Here is a 19,983-nt window from a genome sequence, read left to right on the forward strand (position 1 = left end):
GATATAGGAAGCACAGAAAAAGAATATTCCATGATTTATACTGCAGGATTCAGTACTAGATAACTACTAAAAATTGTGGGAAACTTGCGAATGTCAGTATCAGTACAGTACTCTATGGAAAGGTGCTGTACTCAGTAGGTTTAATGACTCAGCAGAGGGACTAAAGACTGACGGGCCAGTATACAGATATCTCTACGATTTTTTTTTTACATGCATAGAGAATAGTTCACCAGCATCCATATAAACAGAAAAATCATTTACTGGTTTCCTTTTCAATTTTCATATCAGGCACCGAGCGGATTTGTGTACACGTTCAAAATTGAAATGCATGAATTCTGGTCATATTTTTGGCGGCAGCTATTCCCTGGTTCCCTAGAGAAATTAAGAGAGTAGAAGTTAAGCTGCATGAAAATGTCCACATCGCTTTTTTCTCTGTGACCATAACTGAGTAACGATTTTAGCATTACCACCCCTAGTGAGATTTTAGAATATAACGACAAATACAGCATGATTTCCCTCACTCCCCTAGCATCAACAATGTCACAGTTCGGGATAATTAATAGAACCAGAATTACTGAAGCTTTGAAGACGGATATTTTGCTCACGACACGACTGATGGGAAATGACACTGACCAAGACCCACGACACTAGGCAAGTGGAAGGTGGGTACCGGTCAGTGCTTTGCCAGGCACTAAATTTACTTCGTTAAAAAATCAAGCAATGAGGAAAGGCGAGTACGACATCCACAGCAGACAAAGTAGGGTACCATTCTCTACATGGAGGCGTGCTTACAACTTTCCAATTAAATAGGGTAACAGCTGTTTGTATGCCTTTCGCAAACCGTTACGTAAGTGGACACACACACACACACACACACACACACACACACACACACACACACACACACTGGTTACGATTGATGACTTACATACCGGTAATCTACAGTATCATAAAACTATAAGAAAAAAAGATAAAGTAGTCGATTTACCTATCTAATAAGAATAATATAATCATGAAAGCTACGTATTTGGTGAAATTTCGGAGATCAATCAAAAACCAGATACTAAACATTTACAGCCAATAATAATATCGGTATTATTAAAAGTCAGCTACGGCAATATCTATGTGTATTTAAGATAAATAGGGTGTACCAGATGTGTGAGAATCTTCGAACTAGTTTTCAGCATATATATATATATATATATATATATATAACTACTTCAACGTAGGTCCATATTTCAACCGCTGCAGCGCCACGATTACCGATAACCATAAGGATGACGTAAGAGGTAGACCATTTTCGCCCGTCAGTAGTAACTGTTGCTCCACAACGGTTGAGAACGGGACCCAATACGGGATAGCGGTTATTACTAAAGAGCAACAGAAGCATAACCTCCTCAAATTTGTCACAAATCTGCGATACACTGCATGTATTTTTATAATGGCATCATATATTACATTTTTATTTATTCTTAAAATCATAATGGGTCAATGAAACTTGTCACTTGTCCCTGCCCGTCCAGACCCTGGGCATTGGATACGCACCACCTTCTGGTGGCGGAAATTTACCTCCAGCAAATTATCGTTGTGATTTTGGCGTCAGGTTGCATTATCCAAGGTGACGCTGGAAATTGTCGTATCGTTTATAACGGCTCCAACATCCCTGCATGTGTCAACCTTGGTCACCTAATAGCGGCTCTCCACGCTGTTCGATCTCTGGCAGCCTCCCTATTCAGTCCCTTAACTCTGAGGACACACTACTGTATATGTCCTTCGCCCCAGGTCTTTTTCGGTCTGCCTGTCGACAAGTGTGAAAGTCGGGGGTTGCGTTGCGACAGGTCAACAAGAATCACGATATCTATCTGTCTATTGCCAGACGTCTTCATCCAGTAAGTGGTAACCACAAACAAATCGCCCCCACGTCGTCCTATCCTCTGTCATATGGCTGCCTTCCCTCCAACTCAACCGCACTTCCTCATGTAATCTCTCCATTCCATCCCTGCATCTCATCTTGGTCTCCTACTCCTCTACCCCTCCCCCCAACTCACATACACTCTTTTAATCAGTCTCTCATTCTCCATCCTCTCCACATGGCTAAACCAACTCAAAATAATTATTTAAACAGTTTTAATCACATCCACATCAACACAAAAATGCAATATTAAACACCATTATAATGCAACCCTTATTCGTCACTTTACCGGAGGATTTACCAACGCTTCTAAGGTCTGGAAGCGTTACCAAAGACTACACCAAAGGTAAATGTTTCATGATACTATGGCATAGTAACACTTCTGTTATGCATACTTACCCGAGTTTTTACCGTACCATACTGTAGGCTTGGTATCTTTCATAAACGCGGGATCGGCACACATACACCGAGTGGATGGGTCTCCACAAGGAGCAGTTGATGCAGTTCCCAGTAAGGCTACTTCTAGGCTTGTACGGTTATGAAGATGGCTTGGCAAAAAAAAGCTGGCTCTTGGGGTAACTCCTGCCTTAAGTAACTTTGCGCTCTTTTGGCTGTGTTAGTGTCCAGCCAGCTCTCACTCTCTCTCTCTCTCTCTCTGTCTTACTTCATCCAGACCTACTATCTCAATAAAGTATTTGACATTAAATTCTGGCTGGTCACATTAATTTATTCAGCTGATACCTCATATATATATATATATATATATATATATATATATATATATATATATATATATATATATATATATATATATATACCTAGATAGATAGATAGTTAGATAGAGATAGATAGATAGATAAAGATAGATAGATATTATATATAATATATATATGTATATTATATATGAATATATGAGAGAGAGAGAGAGAGAGAGAGAGAGAGAAGGGGGGGGTGGAGGGACACTGGCACATAGCCAAAGGAGGTAATGTTCCTTATAGTAAGAAGATGGATGGTTATCACTGTTCCAGGGAGGCATTACTCTGAGTGAAGTGAGGCCCAAAACTCGGTACCGTATACTGTCACTGGCCGTGCACAACATTCTTGGGTGCGGGGCATGAAGTCCAGCCTGGAACTACAACAAATGTCCACGTACGCCCTGCGAGTCTCTTTGAGGGCACTTAAAGGGGCACGAAGCGTGGGGCCAGACGCTTTCCTCTTTTGAACTATGAGCATTCCGAAAACAACACAGGCAAGAAAGTCAGCCAGAGGACATTATTTGCTGCCTGGACTGGGGTGCTTGAATTTGCGCGAATGTAGTGATGATGGATAGAAGGCGAGACAAATACAGTGTCCTATGTGAGGAGTCTGGATGTGATGGCTTGGATGGAGCTCGGGTGAAGGAAAGGCGAGATGTTATAGTATGTAAAAAGGAGAAAATTTAGAATGAATGAACGAGTAAAAACACAGGAAGGAGTTGCAGTACTGGTGAGAAAAGATCTGTTGGTACTGGACGTGCATGGTTGACGTGGAATAGCATGAGTGTACACAGTGAGGTGAGTGATGCTGAAGCAGGAAGTGTGAAAAGTGCACAAGAGAGAAAAGGTTCCAGAACGAACTGTGTGTGTGTGTGTGTGTGTGTGTGTGTGTGTGTGTGTGTGTGTGTGTGTGTGTGTGTGTGTGTGTGTGTGTGTTTAAAGAAGAGAGAGGGACCATGGTGATTTTCATTCAACAGACAACAGGTTGCTCTCTCTCTCTCTCTCTCTCTCTCTCTCTCTCTCTCTCCATGTACTACTCAAGACACTGTACCGTATATAATTATGTACGTGTCAACCTTGTAAACGAAACGAAAGTAGATATATCAATATTAACCCAGGAAAAACAGTGCCCAGTCCTAAACCAGCTTTCTCAGTTAATAATAATAATAATAATAATAATAATAATAATAATAATAATAATGCCACTAAAAATGATCAAATATCCAAATATTTGCCGGACTCCCAAAAGCCGGCCTAGAAACGCTGTCATTGACTTACTGAGGGACCGATTTGAAATTAGCCGTATGCAGCCCCTCAGGCCTATAGGAGTGTTTGAGAGCCTTCCTAGGATCCCCACCACAATGACCCCACAGGATCTCTTGCTTACGGTCCTTTTGGAGTTCTTTAGGCCATTTTTTTGGCCCTTCTTTGTCCAAACAACCCGTAAAATGTAGGTAGACTTTCCAGCTGGATTTTATAAATTCTTACTCTGCTTATATGTGTCATATTTCTGGTTAATATAGGTTTGGGTAAGCTCTTTCCTAAAGCGTCTGCCAGCAAACAGCTTGGCTGTTCTAGTCCATAGACGTCCACAAGCTTTGGTACACTTGGGTCAGGTGGAGGTGGTGCCTTAGAACCGTGAAGATCGAGAGGTTTTGTATTTACCATAAGCGTATTGTGTGTGTGTGTGTGTGTGTGTGTGTGTGTGTGTGTGTGTGTGTGTGTGTGTGTGTGTGTGTGTGTGTGTGTGTGTGCCTAATTATTATGCAAGACGTCATACCAATACTAAAAGAACTGCAATAACGCAGAGCGTCACACTATTTGAAAGCTTAGGAAATCTATCTATCTATCTGTCTATTACCAGACGCCTTAATCCCTTATACGGGGTGGCCATATTCAATTTCCGATTTATAACCTGGACGGTTTAAGCCAGGGATTACAGCAAAATCCGACGCTACAAATATTCAGAACGATGCTATGAACCGTTCAAGCGTCTTATCCAAGGCTGACAAAAGTTGATCCGGGATTCGGTCCTACCGTGCAGGTCGGACTGAAGCCAGAATCAGGCTTTAGATTCTACAGTGGTTCTCAACCTCTGTGTCGCACCTAAAGGTGGGGACTCATGAGAAATTTCAATGGGTCGCAAAATCATTGAAAAGTCCTAATAGTTCCAATGTACCTTACTTTATTTAGCTGGTGGTAATTTTAGTTACCATTATTACCCTGTTACCATATTCATAATAACTACGATAAGCTGTACGAGTATACGTGCAAAATGGTGTTACAACTGCCATCTCTAAGTAGGGTGGTGCAAGTTTTCATGAGTAACATCCCCTGGACATTTCTCCCCTTCCCTGCCCTCTGCTTATCATCTCGTCGTCACTGTCACATCACATGTCCAGTACTTTTTTTTTTTTTATAAATTGCTGGCAGCTGAATATAATCAGGCCGGCAAACTCTCAAAAAAAGGCATCACCAATGCACAGAGACATAGCTACAGGTATATACTATATTTCTCAAAGGTACTCTGATTTTATTTGATACTTAATAGCATTAGAAGCGTAATTATCAGTACTTATGCTTTGAAGTGTATGTTTGATATCAGAATAATTAAGTTATTGGAATCGATCTGAATAAAAGTAGCACCTGCCCGCTGTACAGTAAATTGTCAAGAAACCTGACTCTACAGTAACAGTTAATGGGCTGCTGCTGCTGGTGTGTGTGTGTGTGTGTGTGTGTGTGTGTGTGTGTGTGTGTGTGTGTGTGTGTGTGTGTGTGTGTGTGTGTGTGTGTGTGTGTGTGTGTGTGTGTGTGTGTGTGTGTGTGTGTGTGTGCAAGATCAGGGGGAAGGTGGGCGACCCCCTATCAACAATAGGCTATCTGGTGGACAGCGGGCCAAACAGTTTGAGAACAGCTGCTCTATATAAAGGAGGATATGAAAGGGAGGCCATAATTTAACGTTTATTTACGGAATCACAGGTATTTTTCCACAGTGCATTAATAAAAATATCCCATCAAATTCTGAGATCCTTCATCATATACCTTTCTATTGTTTTCAAGAACTGTTTCCTTACGGCGCGGTAGTATCGCTCATAGCACACATGTGGCTTCTTGCGGATTGAATAGCCTTAAGTAACTACATATCAAGTAAAAAGACGAAATAGACGTATTTCTGTCTTCCTGTCAATTGAACTGTCTCAAGCAACTACATGTACATATCAAGCAAATTGCCGAAGGATGAATTCTTATCTATTAATGACATAACGATATAGCTGACTTATTCATCTCGTTCTATCTTTCAAAACTCAACACTTGTTTTACTTTCAAGATTACTGGAAAATTTCCTGATAAGCAAATAAAGTAAAATATCATTTATTATTTTTAACAAATAAAGTAAAATATCATTTATTATTTTTATATCATAATGAAGCAATTTCTGAAACGTAAACAAGACGCTATAGCCTACTAAAATCAGCAAGTCACATACTGCCTCAACATTGTTATAAGTAATCATGCAGGCAAGCAGTGTATGACACATTCATAGTATCACGTAAGAGATCGGCAACAGAATAATCCTGTCGGTGCTTATCTAACTTTATTAACTAACTCCTTTTTCTTTTGCATTTCGTGCAAATCCTCGGTAAGCGCAATGGTTGTCATGATCCTGAAAATTGGGTGTACTTAATTAATCACGCAGCCTGTCTGTGAGGCACCTGACTGTGGCTATCATCTCATGCTTCCTTTCTTGTGTTCATCTTCTTTAGTAATGCTATGGTCATAGTGCCATTACAATTATGACTGGCTAACTGGGAAACATGCCAGTTTTCCTGTCGATTCTTCTCATATATACCTTCAGGAATTTCACTGCATTTGCTGTCACATTCGCTTTCCTTTCATCAGCACAGGATGACTGAAATATCACCATAACCAATTAACTCGTATAGTTATATGGTGTCATTCCCAAAACTGAATAGTCAAACCGCTTTGTTTTATTTACAGCATAACGTATTAATATACCTGTAGTCACAAGCATGGATTATAATTCATCCTTCATACACTTGTATTGCCCCACCAGGAACGAAGGGGTTCAGCGCTACACTGTTTATCCCGATACTTAAGGCAAGTGACCAGTCGCTCGTCACTGGGTAGCATTCTTTAATAAACCCCAGCTGCCCTTCGGATGTGAATCCTTGTAGACCACATCCGACTGAAGCACCTTAACCCACTAAACCACTAGGTGTCTATTCAATTACTTGGTCACCACTCAGTTTAGTAAATGGTTTCCTGGGTTACAGGAAACTATCTGGCATGTCAATGAGTGTAGTCACCTAAGCAGCAGTATACTGTACCGTGGGTCGATGGCAGACGCACCACCACCAACATTTAGTACCCAAACAAAATATGTCTTATCAGATTATACTGGTATGAATCTGAATAACAACAATGCTCTGTATTTAAACAGGCAGTCTGCTGATTTTTCTAACAATGGACCGAAGTGACTTGACTTAATTAGCTTAAAATGGTTGGTTCCACCAACCGCTGATACTGACTAACATGCAATATTTACAATCTTTGGCTATGATGTAATAAGACGAAGTGGCAGCGAGTTTTAAAAAAATATATGATGGTAGTCAATGGCATGTGATCTGGCATGTTTTTAGTTACCCGTACATCAACGACCATTCTGTTCACCGTGATGCTTCATCAGTAAATCTGTATTATATACAGGCATTCTTGAACGACTATATAATTTACATATGGTGGTATTTTAGGGAAGATAGTGACAATTGTGGTATTACAGGAACCAGCAGGAAAAATATATATGACAGGAAAGGCTACTATACACCCACAATTTTGTGAAACATTCTACCACTACAGTACACTATATTTTCTAGCGATTTTACATGGACTCTGGATTCACTAGTGCTATCACGGCACTGCATTATATTTGGGAAAATTCTGCACTGCCTTTACACTGGCTAGCCATGGGGCGACTTTTCTTTAAATTTTGGTTCTGCTTTTGAGCCATACCTCTGCCCTGACTGGATGAATCCCGTCAACAAAGAAACTGCTGGGATGATGCTGATTGGCTGTGATCAGTTTGAATTCTTGCCTCAGTCTGATATTTTAGTTCCAGATTGCTCAATCTCGGATCATCAGTGACACTAGCCACCGACCTGAATATGCTTAAACCCCACAGTATGATACGGGATCGAGTAATCCTCAGTTCCAGGTTTGACTCAGACTCTCAGGTTTAAACTTTCGCTCTCATTTAGGGCCGAAGGGTTAAGCATATTAACAATCTTCTCACTATTAAGTATCAATTTGTATTTGGTGTGATTGATCAGCTTAAGTGCAGTTACTGGCTCTAATCGTCAAGTACTTCACTGCCATGTAATCTTTTCCATTACATTCTTGCTACCGCCAAACGGTTTTATTTACCTTAAAGCGTGGTCTCTCCTCGTCAAAAGGGGGTAAGTAAAGTGACAGGCTGAGGTATGTCATGAGGCTCCACTAATGTAGCCAATGACCACTGGAAATGACTACTACCGATAAACTGTGTGCATGGCCTACACTTGTACTCATTGGCTGCTGATTACAACTCCATCTATACTCAATCTCGTCCTAGCAGTTATAATATCTGGTTTTCATTCTGTCGCCTGCACAGATTAATAAGTGCTGGAAAAGGACGCCTTCACGAAGTGGCACCGATACAACCTTGCGGCGGAGCTACGGTACTTTGGCCTGCCGTCCACCTGTTCACGTTCAGATGAGCTTTGGGTTGCAACTACTGATTCAACAACAATAACAACAACTATCTATCTATCTATCTATTGCCAGACGCCTCAATCCCGTTTGGGGTGGTCACAAACAAATCGCCTCCAAGTAGCCCTGTCCCCCGCCATTTCACTGCCCTGCTTCCAACTCACACACCCCTCTCTCATATACCTCTCCACCCCATCCCTCCATCTCATCCTCGGCATCCCCTTCTCTCTTCCCCCCTCCACCTCACTCACATACACTCTCTTCGTCAGTCTTTCACCCTCCATCCTCTCCACATGGCCAAACCACCTCAGTGTGTTCCTCATAACGCTTCCTATCACATCCACATCCACACCACAACGCTCGTTTGTATCCTCATTCGTCAGCCTGTCTCTCCATGTGACTCCACAGGCTTCTCTTAAATAACTCATTTCCATTGCTCTCTCTTGACTTGTGTCCTTCCAACAACGTCCAAGCTTCACTTCCGTACGTTGGAGTTGGTATCACAATACTGTCATGTAGTAACTTTTTCACTTCCATGCTCACTTCCCTGTTTCTTATCACTGCTTTCAAAGAACCAGCAACCTTTCTTCCCTGCTATACCCTTTCAAGCACTTCACCCTCCAAACCTCCATCCTTACTCATCACACTATCCAAGTACTTAAACGTACATTTTCCAATTCCTCACCATCCAACCTCGCTGTACATTCACTGACTTCACCTAACAACAACTACTGTTACTAATGCGCTGCTGCTGCTGCCGCTTAACAAATCCCATTTTTTTCCTCACATGGTATTTCAAGCACCCAAACATAACTACATAAGCCATCTGATGTCACTGTGGTGCTGTTACCTCACTCACAAATCAACACAAACTTAGCGCCGCATCGCAAAGCCTTCTGGGAAGTCCGTCCGTGAAATGAAAATATAAGGAAACTAAATACTGTGTGTATATATATATATATATATATATATATATATATATATATATATATATATATATATATAGTTAAATGTGACTCTCGAAAAGGCAAGAACTCGGCAAAACATTACCTTGATTGCAGTTCATTCCCTACTCGCTTACGTAACGTTAGCTTCACACTTATCAAACACTGGGTAGCTGTAATATGCTGATGTACAACTCAACCGTATGGAGCTCACTTACCTTCTATTCTAGCTGAAGATGTTACCAAAGGAAATTTGGTTTGGGTTACTCTGCACTAAACTACTCATGCACTTATTTGACGCTTTTTTCACTACAGTTCACAGTTTATATTTTTAAAAGTTACGCAGAAAGTTTATTAATAATTAAACTTTTCTTCCAGCAGAAGAACGAAGAGCAACAAAACACGCTAGAGGACTAGAGGAAAGAGGCAACGCTTCACGCCCGCAGGAGCACATCGACGTCGTACAAACTACTGAACATCACATAGTGAACTAAATACTAAGAAAAACAATTATTTATGATATTAATAATTAACTGAGTCTGATACACACTTCTAAATCCCAAGCAGTGTTAGAAAAAAAAAAAAAACATATACTGTAGAGAAGTTCCTAGAATTTCTTTAATTTCTTACCGGGTGCTTATATGCTTAATGCGCATGGACCAAACTACTATATTCGTTCTCTCTGCATATACTGTAATATAGTACTTCATACCAGAATACCCTTTTAAAATAAGTTGTTGCAAATGAACTTAATTTATTAGATTCACCCATAACAGGAGTATCCGATCAAAGAAAAAAAAAATCGATTTAATAAAAAGAAATTCGTAAACACTTAGATTATCAGAGGAATAAGAGAGAAATATCACGACACAAAAATGGAAAGACAACTGGAAGTGAAGCAAAAATCAGGTAATTGCGGATGGTGAAAGAAACTGTTTCGAAGTTCCCAGCAGCCGAGGCGAGAGCTGGGGCAGGACTTGATGCAGAAAGACGAACATTTTTACAAAGAATGTTATAAAGTTGGAGCTGTGGACGTCAAACTGCTGGCAACTGTGGCAAAGTTAGTTAGATAAACGTTCGCCAGATAGGATGTGCGTAAAATACTGACAAGCCTGGAGATCCAGTGACAACGCAGGAACCGTAAATGAATGGTGGTAACTGATAAATTCGCCTCAAGGAAACAGAGAAAACATTATGTGGTAATGCTCTGTGCAGTTCATATGTAAAACAGTTACAATTAAAAATAAATAGTGACTGCATGGTGAATACAGTACTAAAAATGTCCCGTTCATTAGTATAGCTCATATCTAAATACAACACCGGTCATCTGACACGCAAGTTCGTCAGATCTGGTTAACCTAGACGCTTAGACTCGAAATTTTAATCAAGATGACCGACTTAAGGTGATTAAACTGCTGTAATTCACGACTCTCCCAACTCCCAGAACTCCATTGCCAATCCTAGCCACTTCCCCATCCTTCTTCCACAACACTCTTCCTTTTACTCTTCTTCCAAGGCCTTCTTCACCCTTGCTCCATCCGCTTTCTTTTCTAGCCATACACTTTACCAGTCCTCACGTCCCTGACTATCTCACGCCTCACCAGCTTCCCTTCTTCCTCCCGCCCACTGCTCTCTCTCTCTCTCTCTCTGACCTGACAGTCGCCCAATCCCGCCCATCCCCGTCTCGTCAGCACCGACATGGCGGGTAAGAAAGTGGACTGGGGCAAGTTCGGTCTGGCCTCTGACGCCGAAAGAGAGGCCTCGGAGACCACACGTCTGAAGGACCCGGCGCTAGAGGAGGGCTACTATGGCGGCCAGGATGCAGAGCTCTTCGCTGAAGAAAAGGTGAGTGGCAAGGGGGGAGATCCAGGATTTAGTAAAAAGGGGAGGTTAGTATTTCTATATCCAGTAAAGACAAAGCTCTGTCTTTAGGGGCAGATTTATACAAGATATTACGGCACTGGAAAACATGCCTGGCTTATTTTTTCAATACTTTTTTCTTGGGGAGGGGGGGGAAGGGAGACGGGTTCTATGTTAGTCGTCTGCACTAACAAAGGAAGTTTTTTTTTTCCCCTTCTGGCGGCCTGGAGAATGTGAGAATATATGACAGCTGAAAAAGAGAGGGGAGGGGGGGGGGAGTCCTGACCCCTCCATAAAGCATCGAGGGGGAGGGGAGGTCCAGGGAGTTTTGAGCCCCAGTTTCATCGGTGCCATATATTTTCCAATAACTATTATGCATAAATAATGAACGAAAAATAACAGTGCATGTGCTGTTGCTCGTGTCAACATGCACTTAACTTTACTGCTGACCATATGTAAATTATAACTGTAAATGTGCAGTTGCAAACAAAATATCTTTCCATCTTTTTCATCAGAGATGTATGTATCGCATACCCTTGTAGAAAGTTTGCTGGGCTCTGAAGATTGTATCAGTGGATTTCATTAAGTTATTCCTCACCGTGTCACTGTTTATAGGTAAGAAGTAAATATTTGTCCCCAGCTGTACACTTACATATTTTTTATTACTGTGATGAAATGCATGGTAGCCGTCAATGGGAAAAAAGAAGAGAGAAAGAAAATCCCACTCACTCTTTCAGTACATACTGGACCCGCCTCTGAATTCATGTGTTAACGTAAAGTATGGTAAAAATATTACTGGCTGGAAGAGACGAGCGAATGAGGTATGGAAGAAACAGACGGAGAGTTGGAAAATCCTCAGAAGGCGTTACAGCCGCATAATTAAAACCAAGTGCGTGATGGTACAGTAGCGGACATAAATACTGATCCACTGCACTGCGAAAATAACAAGACCGTGAGCAATGACTTAAGAAACTCAGTACTATGATCCTATAGTCCTGTCACACGTTCAGAATATTATGTCAGAGTTTCCTTATTGCTTGACCAATAGATGGATTGATATTACTCTCCGCTGCCGTACATGTAGACAAGTTTTATGGCTGTCAATTATAAAACGCCAGTGAGGACAGAAAATAGTCGGGCTTAATTCCACTTCACATAATGCTATTAACAATGAGTTGGCGCGTTTCTTTTGTTTTCTGTTGTGTGTTTCGACAATGATGTCGAAAATTGTGGGTCTGCGTTCCTCTTAGAGATGTCTGGTTCAACATTACGGCACTTGATCCCTTCCTCTGGGTACGTGCTTCCTGTGCTGAATGAAACCGTCTGGCAGTAACCGGAATGAAATACGAAGCAATTCCACTGAAAAGAGAGAGAGAGAGAGAGAGAGAGAGAGAGAGAGAGAGAGAGGTGAATGGGAAATGTTATTCTTTCTCTACGATGACGTATTTCTTAACTAATCCTTGCTACCGTGAGACCATTACATCTAGCTCTTCATTCCTTTTTTTCCGAATTGGATGGGATTACATAAACTCTCATGAACTTTACAACGCTGAGGTTCTCCTGGGCTCACTAAACTCGTCTGGCAGCAGCAGGCGTAAAATACAAATGAGGTCCTGCTGGCTGAAGGCGTTATTACATTTACATATATGCATTTGTAAATAAAGATGGTTATGATGTGGGAGCAAAGTGGATGGTGCCATGCCATGCAGCTTATTTATGCTTAGGCCGTTGTAAAACTGAATTACTCCCCAGGCACTCATTACCACCAACATTTCGCCCTCCCTCCCTCCCTCACACTTATTTCCACTCACACTTCAACCTCCCTGCCCTCACACTCATTTCCACTCCGCCTCTCTGTCCTCACTCATTTCCACCCACACTTCACCTTCCTGTCCTCATACTCATTTCCGCCCACATCTCACCCTCCTGCCCTCACACTCATTTCAACCCCCTGCCTTAACATTCATTTCCACTCATACTTCGCTTTCACTTGCACTCCACCCTCCCAACACTATCAAGGAAACAAAAGTACAAATGTAGGAGGACTTTCAAAGGCATGCCATTTCTCCTTACTCGTCTTCAGTTCTTCCTTGCAACCCCATCCTATTTTTCCTCCTCCTCCTCCTCCTCTTCCTCGCTCCCTAGACACATACTCTCGCTTCCTTGTCTCTCCTGTGTCACCCTTAAGGAGGTCTGAACGTGTCTCATACATGACCCTGAGCGTCCTACAGGGAGGCACACAACTCTCTTCTTTTGCAGGGGAAGAAAGAAGCAGGAGGAGTTTTAGAACACAAAAGCACATGTAATTTACAATGAGTGTGTGTGTGCGCGCGCGCACACACACACACACACACACACACACACACACACACACACACACACACACACACACACACACCTGCAACTGACACTCATCGCGAACCCCAGTATCTGGAGATCTGCATATTCTACCCTGACCCTTTATCTTCCTCACTTCCGCCAATACAACCTCCAACACAGCCTTCCCTCCATCCACCATCTCTCTGCCCCTCGCTGTCAATCCCACCTCACCCCTAGCATGGCCCCTCTCCTCTGCTCTCCCTGACACCTCATAAAATACCCCTGCCCTGCACCATCTTCCCTGCCTCTCCTGTCCCTACACCAGACTCATCAGATAAACAACCCACCACCACACCACACCGCCGCCATATGCCTTTTTACCCCACTTACTGTCTCCTAGCTGCGCCACTTTCCTCTTCCCTTCACTCCACCACAACACACAGAAACCAACACCTTCCCTCCAACACCGCTCGCTGGTGCAGTGGTAACGCTCTCGCTTGCCAACTGGTGGACGGGAGTTCGCGCCTCGCTCAGGTTGCGAAGTTTCACCGACGAAGTGGGTGGTTACTGTCCCCCTTGAGCAAGGGGACGGGTGTGTGCGTGTGTGAAGGTCACAGCCTTGCCCTTAGATCGGACTATATGAGCTCTCAGCTCCCTTCCGGGAGGGTAAAAGCTGACGATCACGACCATCAAGTGATCCTGACCGACCCGGTGAATTACAACACACAGGAACCAACATCTTCCCTCCAACACAACACACAGGAACCAATACCTTCCCTCCAACACAACACACAGGAACCAACACCTTCCCTCCAACACAACACACAGGAACCAATACCTTCCCTCCAACACAACACACAGGAACCAACACCTTCCCTCCAACACAACACACAGGAACCAACACCTTCCCTCCAACACAACACACAGGAACCAATACCTTCCCTCCAACACAACACACAGGAACCAATACCTTCCCTCCAACACAACACACAGGAACCAATACCTTCCCTCCAACACAACACACAGGAACCAACACCTTCCCTCCAACACAACACACAGGAACCAACACCTTCCCTCCATCCACCACCTCTCTGCCCCTCGCTCTCAATCCCACCTCACCCCTAGCATGGCCCCTCTCCTCTGCTCTCCCTGACACCTCATAAAATACCCCTGCCCTGCACCATCTTCCCTGCCTCTCCTGTCCCTACACCAGACTCATCAGATAAACAACCCACCACCACACCACACCGCCGCCATATGCCTTTTTACCCCACTTACTGTCTCCTAGCTGCGCCACTTTCCTCTTCCCTTCACTCCACCACAACACACAGGAGCCAACACCTTCCCTCCAACACAACACACAGGAACCAACACCTTCCCTCCAACACAACACACAGGAACCAACACCTTCCCTCCAACACAACACACAGGAACCAACACCTTTCCCCCAACACAACACACAGGAACCAACACCTTTCCCCCAACACAACACACAGGAACCAACACCTTTCCCCCAACACAACACACAGGAACCAACACCTTCCCTCCAACACAACACACAGGAACCAATACCTTCCCTCCAACACAACACACAGGAACCAACACCTTCCCTCCAACACAACACACAGGAACCAACACCTTTCCCCCAACACAACACACAGGAACCAACACCTTTCCCCCAACACAACACACAGGAACCAACACCTTTCCCCCAACACAACACACAGGAACCAACACCTTCCCTCCAACACAACACACAGGAACCAACACCTTCCCTCCAACACAACACACAGGAACCAATACCTTCCCTCCAACACAACACACAGGAACCAACACCTTCCCTCCAACACAACACACAGGAACCAATACCTTCCCTCCAACACAACACACAGGAACCAACACCTTCCCTCCAACACAACACACAGGAACCAACACCTTCCCTCCAACACAACACGCAGGAGCCAATACCTTCTGTCCACCACAGCAGAAGGCAACTGACACCTTCTCTCCACCACGGCAGACAGGAGCCAACATCTCTCCACCACACCACAGGGGAAGCAGCACCTTCTCTTCACCACAGCAGACAGGAGCAAACACCTTCTCTACACCACAGCAGACAGGAGCAAACACCTTCTCTACACCACAGCAGACAGGAGCAAACACCTTCTCTACACCACAGCAGACAGGAGCAAACACCTTCTCTACACCACAGCAGACAGGAGCAAACACCTTCTCTACACCACAGCAGACAGGAGCAAACACCTTCTCTACACCACAGCAGACAGGAGCAAACACCTTCTCTACACCACAGCAGACAGGAGCAAACACCTTCTCTACACCACAGCAGACAGGAGCAAACACCTTCTCTACACCACAGCAGACAGGAGCAAACACCTTCTCTACACCACAGCAGACAGGAGCAAACACCTTCTCTACACCACAGCAGACAGGAGCAAACACCTTCTCTACACCACAGCAGACAGGAGCAAACACCTTCTCTACACCACAGCAGACAGGAGCAAACACCTTCTCTACACCACAGCAGACAGAAGCAAACACCTTCTCTACACCACAGCAGACAGGAGCAAACACCTTCTCTACACCACAGCAGACAGGAGCAAACACCTTCTCTACACCACAATATACGGCAGCCAACACCTTCTCTAAGGTTATATCCCCTCCGTAGATTTTACTCAACTTCCTCAGCCACAGTCCTTTAATTTCTCCTATCGCAGTCATAAAATTCACACAGTCCATCGTCTTCCAGTTCTGTACTCCTGCTTATCTATCTGTCTATCGCCAGACACCTCAATCCCGCAAGGGATGGCCACAAACAAATCGCCTCCATGTAACCTTGCCCCCTGCCATTTCGCTGTCCTTCCTCCAATTTACACCCTCCTTTCTCATATACCTCTCTATTTCATTCCTTCATCTTATCCTCGGTCTCCTCCTCTCTCCCCCACCTTCCACCTCACTCACATACACTCTCCTACTTAGTCTCTCACTCTCCATCCTCATCACATACCCAAACTACCTCAGTGTCTTTCTCCTAACGCTTTCTATCACATCCACATCCACATCCACATCACAACGCTCCTTCACTTCCTAATTTATCAGTCCGTCTCTCCATGTCCACATGCTCCTCTCAGATAACTCATTTCCACTGCTCTCACTCTTGAACCGTGCCCTTCCACAAATGTTCAAGCTTAGCTTCCGTATGTTAGAGTGGGTATCGCAATACTGTCATGCAGCGTTTTTTTTTTTTTTTTTTTTTACTTCTATGCTCACTTTCCTATTTCTTATCACTGCTTTTAATGAACCAGCAACCTTTCTTCCTTGCATTTCATCCTCCAAACTTCCATCCTTACTTACCGTATTAACCAAGTTCTTAAATACCCTCACATTTTCCATTTCCTCACTATCCAGCCTCAGTGTGCATTCAGTGATTTCGTTTGTCTAGAAGACCATAACTTTACTCTTCCTTACATTCACATTTAGATTCCATTTCTTACTTTCCCAGACTCATTCGCCAAGCCTTGCAGTTTCCCTTTGTTTTCACATAATCCCGCATCATCTACAAACAACAATACAGGAAGTTTCCAAACGCTGCCCTCTCTCATTAGGGCCGCTCCAACACCCACTGCCCTACCTTGTATCTCCTTTATAACTCCATCCATATGCAGATTGAACAACCATGGAGACATGACTCATCCTCTTTCAATCCAACATTCAAATGGAAAAATTCACTCGGTACTCCTATCCCCACAAACTGCACCCTAGGATCCTAGAATAACATTTTATTACACGCATCTGACTCTGGACATAGGATACGATGCCCGTTTCCGATGTCCAGTAGTTGAAACAGAAGTCTGCTCCCTAGTAGTCTTTACACGTCGTCTGACACTTAAGTAGTAATAACCATCACTTGTGTTACGTTTGGACTATCACATTCAGATTTGGTGCCACTGCATCAGTAGTGGTGTATTTATTACGTCGATGGGGCCATATGGAAGAGCAGTGTAAGCTGAGGATTGTATTCCACCTTATATTTCACCTCCTCTGCTTCCCACTTTCGTCTGCTGGCTGATATTCCAAAAATGAGAAAGGCTTGGTATGTTTGTGCCCAAAGATGTCATATGAAGCGTCAGAGAAAAATGTGACGGACATGCTCTATGGGTGAAGCAGACGTAGTGGAATAGAAGGTAAACCTTTCATGCTAACTGTAGGTGGAGATATCGAATTTCTAATCAAAAAATGTTTCCTGCAACAGCCAAGGTCTAACCAGCCGTCACACAATCCCTGGCCTTTAACTCTATACACTTCACCACTACAATCCCCAGTAACACGCTGTTTACACCAAAATATACAATTTATTATATATATATATATATGCCCTTTCCTCTCCTCCATCCTTCTTTCCTTTCATCCTCTTCTGTTTCTCTTTCCTTCCTTCCTTCCTCATCCTTCTACCTATGGGTTACTTTACATTTCTTCTTCTGTCTTTCTTTCTTTCATTCTTTCCTCTTCCTTCTGCCTGTGGGTGACTCTACACTGAGTGACAAGCCTAATGCTATCCTGTACGCCAGGAAACCATTTACTACGCTGGGTGGTAACCGTATAAACAAATTTTGGCGCCTGATGGTTTAGTGGGTAATTGCGGCGGTCCAATCGGATTGAGCCGGTGAAGGTTTATATCCAAGGGATGGTTGGGGTTTATTGCTCACGTAATGCCACTCAGGGATGAGTGAGGCTGGTCACTCTCATCTTAAATGTCAGGACCAACTTGCCTAGCCCCGAGCTCCTACGCTCCTCATGGGGCAATGTAGGATTGAAGATATATATATATATATATATATATATATATATATATATATATATATATATATATATATATATATATATATATATCCCAGTTCCCCCGAATAATGCGCACAGAACAAAACTAAACAAAACCAACCTAATGTCGTAACATTACAGAACATAATCTGAACTAAAATATCCTAACCTACTCTTACCTAACGTAACATAACATGGTATAACAAGACGAAACATAAACAATAACCTACAATAAACATATGTAACTGAACCTAACCTAACTTACAACAACATAACCTTGCATATTACCACACCCTAAAGTACAGTAAACTAACCTAACTGTATCTAACTTCAACTAACAAAAATTAGCACAGCATAGCATTACATAACCACAACTAACCAAACTTAACCTAACCTAAACTAACCCAACCTACTGTAACCTCTCCTAACCCAACCTTGCAGGGTGACGTGCCGTGGTGGAAGAGTACGTTTTTCGTGAGCCAGCGTGTGTTGTTCGGGACGTGGGACGGCGTGTTCACCTCCTGCCTGGTCAACCTGCTGGGGGTGATCGTCTTCCTCAGGGCAGGGTGGGTCGTGGGACAGGCCGGGGTTCCTCTCGCTGCACTCGTCGTCATTGTCTCAGGTCAGTGGTGGCTTGGAAGGGTAACGAGAGATGGGGTGAATAATATGTAGGCTGGATAAGACGTGGACTGAGTGAGACCTAGAATGAATAAGAAGTGGATAAATATGACAAACTGGGAGAAAGGTAGACTTAATGAGATCTAGACTGTATATTATGAACGCTGGATGACAAGTAGACGAAATGAATAGACGGAGCTTCTACTTGCTCCTCTCGTCTTCATCACCTCAGTTTAGTAGCTTGGACAGAACTTAAAGGCAGACTGAGTAAAGACAGACTGAAGATGAGATGGACTGAGAAAGAGGTCGACTGAATATGACATAGAGTGAATGAGATGTATATTAAGAGGTATACTCAGTCATCGGACAGCAGTTTGGAAATATTATAAGAGGTATTCTGATTAAGACGTAGACTGGTTAAGTGGTATATTAAGTAAGAAGTGGACTGAATAAGATGTATACGAAACAAGAGGCATACCCAGGCGTCTTATGTCAGTAGCTTGAAGAGATAAAAGACAGACTGAAGAAAACGTGACCTGAAGAAAACGTGAACTGGATAGGCGTTAGGATGACAATAGGCAAACTAAATAGGAGGCAGACTAGAGATTTTGAAATGAATCAGGGGTATACATAGAGAGAGGTGTACTGAATCGTGTCATATGAGTTCTTTAAGAGATAATAGAAAGCAGCATGTATAAGACGTAGACTAAAAAAGACTCTCAGCCTAAACAAGAGGTGGACTGAATTAGACGTGTAGTAAGTCCCCGCGTTAATGATGGTGTTCCAAAATATTACAACTTTCGCCATATAATTGATGCTTTACACTGGGGAAGACTAGCAATTCAGGTTTATAGGTGGCAATGGAACTCATATAGCCAAGTTTCTACAATTTACTAGGAACTGAGAAAAAAGAAAGGAAAAAAAGGCGAAATATAACTAGGTCTTTTTGTATATTAAATAAAGTAGGCTATGT

General features: G+C 43.1%; 1 protein-coding gene across 1 annotated transcript in view; it reads left to right on the forward strand.

Annotated features, from left to right (window-relative positions):
- Window positions 1-11,075: 11,075 nt before the first annotated feature.
- Window positions 11,076-19,983, forward strand: part of LOC145393498 (solute carrier family 12 member 8) — a 102,967-nt gene continuing 94,059 nt past the window's right edge. Inside the window, exons 1-2 of the mRNA XM_080267625.1 lie at window positions 11,076-11,222; window positions 18,834-19,014. Of these exons, the coding sequence (XP_080123751.1) occupies window positions 11,076-11,222; window positions 18,834-19,014 (328 nt within the window). The remainder of the gene's footprint in view (window positions 11,223-18,833; window positions 19,015-19,983) is intronic.

The sequence above is a fragment of the Coenobita brevimanus genome, chromosome 24, assembly GCF_032717465.1.
Source record: "Coenobita brevimanus isolate Jiangsu-jjx chromosome 24, ASM3271746v2, whole genome shotgun sequence".
Taxonomy (NCBI): Eukaryota; Metazoa; Arthropoda; class Malacostraca; order Decapoda; family Coenobitidae; genus Coenobita; species Coenobita brevimanus.